An 8,655-nucleotide genomic window follows, 5' to 3' on the forward strand; every position below is an offset into this window, starting at 1 on the left:
CAGCCTGGGCAACAGAGTGAGACTCCGTCTCTAAATAAATAAATAAATAAATAAATAAATAAATAAATAAAATAAAAATAAAAAATAAATAAAATCTTGAGGTTATATTAAAAAGTTGAGAAAGGATCATAATTTGACTCAAGCTTCCAATAAGCCATATTTTAATGAAGTTTCCCTGAACTAACAAGTCAATCTTTTCTTCTAACTTGCTACTGATAGCATGTGACTGAGTAGGAAGACTTAACAATCTTTTTTTTTTTTTTTTTGAGACAGTCTCACTCTGTCATCCAGGCTGCAGGACAGTGGTGTGACCATAGCTCACTGCAGCCTCAACAACCTCCCAGGCTCAAGTGATCGTTCCACCTCAGCTCCATGAGTAGCTAGGGCTGCAGGCATGTGCTACCACATCTAGCTAATTTATTTGTTTACTTGGTAGAGTCAGGGTCTCACTATGTTTCCTAGGCTGGTTCTGAACCTCTGGGCTCAAGTGATCCTCCCACTTCAGCCTCCTAAAGTGTTGGGATTACAGGTGTGAGTCATGGCACCTGGCCAAAAAAAAAAAAAAGAAAAGAAAATCACTATGTTTTTCAAGTGTATTATATAAAACCTCTAATACAGTGTAAAATCAAGCAAAGAATCCTCTATCAATTTACTAGCCACCTAGCCCTGGCTACTACGATTCTGAGTGAAGTGGGGGCTCTGCTGATGAGCTTCAGAGGCAGAGGCACACCTGAGGCCTCATTTTCTGCTCATCTTCTGAATGGGGAGTTTTCCCACATTATTCCTGATGGTATACTGTACTTAAGTAGGTGTAAGTAGCTCTTGCTTCTTGTCCCATTAAAGCATGTGGTAGAAGAGTGGATTTTACAGAATAGTAGAAGTTAGGGACAAATTGTAGACCTGTGATTGAACAGAACATGAAACCGGTATATTCCTTTGTGCTGCTCAGTAACCCCATTCCTTCCTAATCCTGCCAAATGAGCATAAAGATAAGAAGATACTCAACTCCTCCATACACACCCCTTGGTCTCTCTCCTCCTGTCTTTTCTCATTCAAGTACACTAGCGTTTTTCCCTCTTTTCCATACCCCTCAAGTCTATGCCTGCCATTTGTCAGCAATACTTCTGGGCACTGCTAAGTCCCAGTGGGGCTCTTGGGCCAAGAAAATTGCTTCTAATAGTCCATAAACCGAATATGAAGCAAGTTACTGAAGTGCTGACTTACCACTTGCTTCTCAGATGCTGCTGCTGCTGCTGCCGCTGCTGCTGCTGCTGCTGCTGTTGCTGTTGAGGTGGTGGTGGCGGCAGCAGCAGCCACCGTCTGTCTGCCCAGTCCTGCAGTGCTGGTACAATCAGGTGGTGCAGCTTTCACACTCGGCAAATAGACTGGGGGAGGGCCAGCTTTAGGAGCTGTTCTGGAGTGGAACAGCGAATGATTACAGGGATAAGAAAATGAACGTGAAGGGTGCTGACTGGGAGGTCGTTTCCAGCCTGCTTTGAGTTGGTTATGGATTGGGGTAGCTGGGGGGTGGTAGGGAGGTGGTGGAGGGGGCAAGGGTGGATGGAAGGCCACAAAAGAGTCCAGATCTGTAAACATGGTTTCTGCAGGAGGGGTGCTGTTTACGCGACATCTCCCAGGTTGCCTCATTGTCAAGAGTGGACTTTCATCCCCAAAACGTTCATCAGGAAAGAATTTGTGGGGATTCTAAGAAAGATAAAAAAAAAAAAACAAATAAAAAACAAAAATGGACATTTATTAGCGGATTTCATAAATAGAAATTTATAGGCTGAAAGAATTAAGTGAGGTACTTAAGAAAACCACAGTCAGCAAGAATAAAAGGCATATTTTATTTTTCTAGGCCAGAAGCCCAAGAAAAAAAATCACCTTAGTTATAGCACAAAGGCACAGAGTGCAGCCTAGGACACAGCCATGAAAGAAAGCTGCTTGATCGAATGCTCCACAAGCAGGTCACTCATCTCAGATTATGTGATAATGCAAAAACCGGTAATAAAACCAAACTCTAATATGTCTTTGCTAAGAGATTAACATTAAATGCCAAAGGAAGAAAGGAATACAACTGAGGATGTTCTAGAAACTTTCTGACAAAACATCTATGCCTTCTCTGTCTGAAATAAAAACTACAAAATACTATTCGGTACCCATTATACATGACTAAGTTTGACCAATATTTTGGTAAACATAAAAGAATATGTCATGCAATTTAAGGTATCAAATTCAGACACAATTCAGAATGGCAAAAGGAAAAGAAATGAGTAGAAAACCAGATTATATATTTTAAGGAGAAAAACTGTAGCAAAAAATGAAAATCAACAACCTAAAACAAGAACCTAAAAATGTTCAGTAGAAAATTAGGACAGCAGGGGAAAAAAGAAGAAAAAGAACTTAAAAATGGTTTGCTGACTTGCTGAAGAACCCTATGCCATGTTTATTCATTCGTTCATTCGTTTGTTCGTTCATTCATTCATTTCATTCACTCACTTATTTTTTTGAGACAGGGTCTCATTCTGTCGCCCAGGCTGGAGTGCAGTGGTGCAATCATGGCTCACTGCAGCCCTGACCTTCTGGGCTCAAGTGATCCTCCCACCTAATCTTCCCAAGGAACCGGGACTACTGCGCATACCACTATGCCTGGGTAATTTATTGTATTTTTTGTAGAGATAGGGTTTTGCCGTATTGCCCAGGCTAGTCTTAAACTCTTGAGCTCAAGAGATTCGCCCGCCTGGGCCTCCCAAAGTGCTGGGATTACAGCCATTGTGTCCAGCCTATCCTTTTTTGTTTGTTTGTTTTTGAGACGCGGTCTTGCTCTGTCACCCAGGCTGGAGTGCAGTGGTGCGATCTTGGCTCACAGCAAACTCCACCTCCCAGGTTCAAGCGATTCTCTTGCCTCAGCCTCCCGAGGCTGGACTACAGGCCCACGCCACAACACCTGGCTAATGTTTGCATTTTTAGTAGATATGGGGTTTCACCATGTTGGCCAGGCTGGTCTAGAACTCCTGACTTCAAGTGATCCGCCCACCTTGGCATCCCAAAGAGTTGGTGTGGGGAAAAGAAAGAGAGATCAGACTGTTACTGTGTCTATGTAGAAAGAAGTAGACATAAGAGACTCCATTTTGTTCTGTACTAAGAAAAATTCTCCTGCCTTGAGATGCTGTTAATCTGTAACCCTACCCCCAACCCTGTGCTTGCAGAGACATGTGCCATGTTTACCCAAGGTTTAATGGATTTAGGGCTATGCAGGATGTGCTTTGTTAAACAAGTGCTTGAAGGCAGTATGCTTGTTAAAAGTCATCACCACTCTCTAATCTCAAGTACCCAAGGACACAAACACTGGGAAGGCCGCAGGGACCTCTGCCTAGGAAAGCCAGGTACTGTCTAAGGTTTCGCCCCATGTGATAGTCTGAGATATGGCCTTGCGGGAAGGGAAAGGGGAAAGACCTGACCATCCCCCAGCTCCAGCCCGACACCCGTAAAGGGTCTGTGCTGAGGAGGATTAGTAAAAGAGGAAGGCCTCTTTGCAGTTGAGATAAGAGGAAGGCATCTGTCTCCTGCTGGTCCCTGGGCAATGGAATGTCTCAGTGTAAAACCCGATTGAATGTTCTATTTACTGAGATAGAAGAAAACCGCCTTAGGCCTGGAGGTGAGACATGCTGATGGCAGTACTGCTCATTAATGCACCAAGATGCTTATGTAAGTGTGCATCAAAGCACAGCACCTTTTCTTAACCTTATTTATGACACAGAGACATTTGTTCACATGTTTTCCTGCTGACCCTCTCCTCACTATTACCCTATTGTCCTGCCACATCCCCCTCTCTGAGATGGTAAAGATAATGATCAATAAATACCGAGGGAACTCAGTCTCTCCTCCCACCTGACGAGAGAAACGCCCACAGGTGTGGAGGGGCAGGCCCCCTTCAGTTGGGATTATAGGCGTGAGCCACTGCGCCTGACCACATCCTGTCCTTTTAAAGGGTATGGATTAAAGGGGTTTGGAGTTTGTAGCAAGAAAATGAATCACCTGACCAGATGAAATTAAATTTTATTTAAGGCTCTGATTCAATGGTCAGACTAGTTTACAAATTTTATCTTAACTGCAAAACCAGTGCTATTGTTTTTGTACCTAATAATTACTAGAAATAAGTTTTTTCTTTTTTCCTGGTAGGTTAAAAAAGAAAGCACTTATTGTTTGATTCTCATGCTTGGGTTTGAACCCTCATGCAAGAAATTTCTTATAAGATGGAAAAGAGAAATGAAAGTGGGCATGTGGAAGGTGTGTAAGTGTGGTAGTAGACCAAACCTCAAACCTAGTGACCAAACAAATAAGAGAGAGCAGTGGAAGTTCAGAATTTTCTACTTCCATGCCATCTCTGTTTGGGCATGCACACTATGGAATTTTTTAGCAGTCACCACTTGTATGCTTGCTACATACCAGAAATATAGCTGCTGTACAATAGCACTCTGGATCTTCATAACAATTTATGTTACAGGTAAAGAGCTGTTGATGCCCAAGGTGGTTAAGTAACTCATTCCAAGTTAACCAACTAGTCAGCAGCAGAGCCAGGATCTAAACCCAGTTCTCATTCTAGGCCTCTGCTCAGTCCACTCCATGACGCTGCCTCTCACCAGGAGGGACTTGCAGGTTATCAAAGACACCAAAGGCAGCGAAAAGGCACATATGAAGAAAATGAAATAAGCCAAGGACTCGTCAGGATGTCTACAATACTGCCTGTCTGGTGATTGAGGCTCCCTGTTTTAAACAGTTTAATGTCATTTCCTACCTGCAACAGCTCTGCAGCAGCATCTGCAAGACCAAACTCTCTTAGCACTCGAATCTGAATTTCATAGCTGACGGTGGCGCCTTCCCCGCAGTTCAGGGCATAGGCCCTCTGCACCTGCTCCGTGTGCCGCAGTTCCTGCAGTCGTCTGACCATGTCTTTCATAATGAGGAGACGAGGAACTGGAAGGAGAAAAACAGTGGGCAAGCAAAATTCCTGAGCTACACAAAAGATGACCCTGTGAGCCCAAGGGAAAAAAGCATGTATTTCATACCAGAATCTTGTAAGTTTTTTAGATGGTATTTTAATTTCCTGGGGACATATTCATTTATATATTTCTAATTAGTTTTCAAGGTTTTAAAATTTCACTATGCCCAAAAGGCTCTTGATCATACTGAACAGCCTGAGTTGTATTATTTTAGTTTACAGTTCATATACATTTTTACTTGCATGTATTCTCATCTGAATCTCAGGATATTTCAGAAGTCTTTAAATATATTCATTCTATTATTCAAATAATTTTTTGAGTCCTGACTGTGCACCAGGGATTGGACTTGGATATTAGGGTGCACAGAATGAAACACATGATTCCTCTTCAAAAGTTTCTGGCTTAGTGATATGAACTAAACCAGAAGTAAACAAATACAATATAAGGTCATAAATGCTCCTGGAGAGAAATATGTAAAGGACACTGAGGCACTGGGAGGAAGGGCACCCAGCCAGATTGGGGACAGACAAGAAAGGCGTCAAGGTGTACACAGAGCAGATTCTTGAAGAATGAAGGGAAATCAGATGGGCAAAAAAAGCTTTCTGAGCAGAAGGACTGGGTATGTGTAAAACATGCTGAGACAGCCTGGCAGAAGTGGTTGGCATGGCCAGCAGAACTTAGGGTTCAGAGCTATAAGCAGGAAGAGTTCAGAGCTATAAGCAGGAAGAGTGTGAAGAGAGGAGGCAGAAAGATGGCTACTGGCAGATCATGGATAAAGAATTTAAACTGTACCCTATGCACAACAGGCAGTCACTTTTGCAGGAGGATGACAGGATCAGAGCTGTGAACAAGTGCACTCCGATGTTAATGTAAAATGGGCAGGCATGCTGTGACTGGAAGGCTAAATCAAGCTTGCTGTCTGCCTTTGTAAATAAAGTTTTACTGGAATGTAACTTACCCATTCATTTAGGTACTGTCTATGGCTGTTGTATGGGAGGTGAGTAGACAGAGGTAACAGAGACTGCATGGCTTACAGAGCCTGAAGTATTTACTATCTGGCTCTTTCTGGAAAAAGTATGCTGGCCAACCAGCCAGTGTAAAAGACAGAATTTTGAGTAAGATGAGAGGTGGGAACACTGGCTAGAAACCTGAACTAGGGCTATAGCTGTAGGGCTGCAGAGGGGATGGAATCTATAAATATTTATGAGAGAAACTGACTAGAGCAGTGATTATTATTTTTTAGGGATAAAAGGAACTAGCATTTACTGAGTGCTTACTTTGTGCCAGGCAAACTCCTGTGCACATGCTTCATTAAATCCTCACAATTCTAGAAAGGAGGTATGAGCCCCAATTCATGGATGAGGAAATTAATGTTCAAGAAAGAAAATATTAATACCATGTCCAAAGTCATACAATGTAACAGAGCCAATATATGAGCCCCTAATCCTCTGCAACAAGCTATCTATCCTTTCATGAATGTGGTGGGCAGGGAAGTAAGAAGCAGCCAGGATGCTACCAGAACAGGGCCATACCTCATTAGCTAAACAATAGAGAGACAAGCCTTATTTTTCTGAGCATACTTACTTGAGAATGTCTAGACTTTTGAGATTGAGTTGTAAGATTAAATTATGCTGATTTCCAACTGCATTAACTCAAGCCTAAAAAGCCAGGCTAATTAGCAAAGCTTCAAAATCTGCACAAATCAGCTAAAGAAATATTTCTCTTCATGCTTTTAACTAATGTATATTTCAAGTAAATATGCAGTGGTCAAATTTGATAAGGTAACAACTGAAGAAAGTCATGAGCCCCAGAATAAAATATACGTATTCAATTAAAAGTTCTGTCACTATGTCTTTTATGCATCTTTAATTACAATAGACATTTATAAGCAGAAATAAATATTGCTATAGTGTGCTGGTTTTTACTTTGAATCTTGCAATGACAATTAGCAAGAGCTACAAGTTTCTGACCACCAGATCACTGTTGCTTTTTTTAGACTTCCTTGGTTAAAGTCAACATTTACTGATGCTCAAACGATTTTGGACATGACAGTTATACTCTGATCGATGGCCAATTCCCCTAAAGTCATAAGATATAAACCTGTGCTACAGTAAACTTCCCAGAGCAGAGCTTGGGAAATTGGATCTCTAGGAAACCCACAGTGATCACATTTTGGAAGGCCACAGACTCAAAGGTATAATAGACTAGAAAGGCCACAGATTCAAAGGTATAATAGTGCATTTAACCCTCCCAAAGGGTCTTGTAACCTGAGAAATACCCTATAGCGATTAAAAAAAAAAAAAAAAAAAAAACTTAATTCCTCTAAACCAGTGGTTCCCAAAATGGGTGACTTTGTCCCACAGGGCACAACTGGCAAAGTCTAGAAACATAAAAATGTTTCCAAAAGGTTTTCGCAGAGGTGTGCATGCATGCACATATGTGCTCCTAGCATTTAGTGAGTACAGAGTACAGGCCAGGGATGCAGCTGACCACCCTACAAAGCACAGGACAGCTCTCCATTAACAGAATAATCCGGCTCCAAATGTCAGTAAGACCAAGGCTGAGAAACTCAAGGGTAAACTGACAAACTCTATACACTTAGTAATACAAAATAAAATATAAAGCAAAAGTTTTGGCTTAAAAGTATTTACTCTTTAAGGTGAACAAGACATAAAGGGTATTGAAATGTGGAGAGAATTAGCATATACAGAGGGGTTCAAACATCAGCAATTTCAAAAAATAGTAAGATCATTCATTTAACTATAAACACCCAATATACTGCCTTACCTGGAATTTCGTTGGCTACAACTGAAGGAGGGCTTGACTGGTTGCTGCTGATCTGCTGATGGCTGATCATGTGACAACACTGAGGCACGGCATTATTGACCATGTAGAGTGTGTCTGGCACATTGGACATCCTAACCATTCGCAAGCGCACAAGATCCGTTTGTTCCACCATCATCTCATCCAGCACTGACTGAAATAATCATTCAGTATTAACAAAACCAGTCAACCTTCCTCTGTTAAATTACATTTGAAGGAAGATTATTACTTTTATCAAATAAAAAGGGAATTAATTTATTTCTACTTTATAAATGTTAATATTAGTGGTGAAACAAGGTTCTCCTACATCTTTAACTTTTAAAGACTCTTTCAGCAGCATGTTTGAAAAGACATAACCATCTTTTGAAAAGTCTGCTTTTAATTAGAAGTATTTGAAATGTGAAGGATATAAAATTAATCAGAAATAAATTACACATAATATTATAATAAAGAAAACAATGTATACATGTGCTAAATAACAAAGCCAACAAAGTGCTCGAAATACAAATACTGAAGATTGATAATCAGGGCCAGGCGTGATGACTCACACTTGTAATCCCAGCACTTTGGGAGGCTGAGGTGGGTAGATCACTTGAGGTCAGGAGTTCAAGACCAGTCTGGCCAACAAGGTGAAACTCCATCTCTACTAAACATGCAAAAATAAGACGGATGTGGTGGCGGGTGCCTATCATCCCAGCTACTCGAGAGGCTGAGGCAGGAGAAATGCTTGAATTCAGAAGGAGAAGGATGAAGTAAGCCGAGATCTCACCACTGCACTCCAGCCTGGGTGACAAGAGTGAAACTCTGTCTTTAAAAAAAAAAAAAAAAA

The 8,655-nt window shown here is 41.3% G+C and overlaps 1 protein-coding gene across 3 annotated transcripts in view; it reads right to left on the reverse strand.

The window, feature by feature from the left end:
• BTBD7 (BTB domain containing 7) overlaps positions 1 to 8,655 on the reverse strand; it is a 113,176-nt gene that overhangs the window by 5,911 nt on the left and 98,610 nt on the right. For all 3 annotated transcript variants that reach the window (XM_017857914.1, XM_017857916.1, XM_017857915.1), the window contains 3 exons: positions 7,791 to 7,980; positions 4,799 to 4,977; positions 1,225 to 1,704 (listed from right to left, as the gene is read on the reverse strand). In XM_017857914.1, coding sequence (XP_017713403.1) covers positions 1,225 to 1,704; positions 4,799 to 4,977; positions 7,791 to 7,980 — 849 coding nt within the window. The remainder of the gene's footprint in view (positions 1 to 1,224; positions 1,705 to 4,798; positions 4,978 to 7,790; positions 7,981 to 8,655) is intronic.

The sequence above is a fragment of the Rhinopithecus bieti genome, unplaced genomic scaffold, assembly GCF_001698545.2.
Source record: "Rhinopithecus bieti isolate Rb0 unplaced genomic scaffold, ASM169854v2 scaffold_41913, whole genome shotgun sequence".
Taxonomy (NCBI): Eukaryota; Metazoa; Chordata; class Mammalia; order Primates; family Cercopithecidae; genus Rhinopithecus; species Rhinopithecus bieti.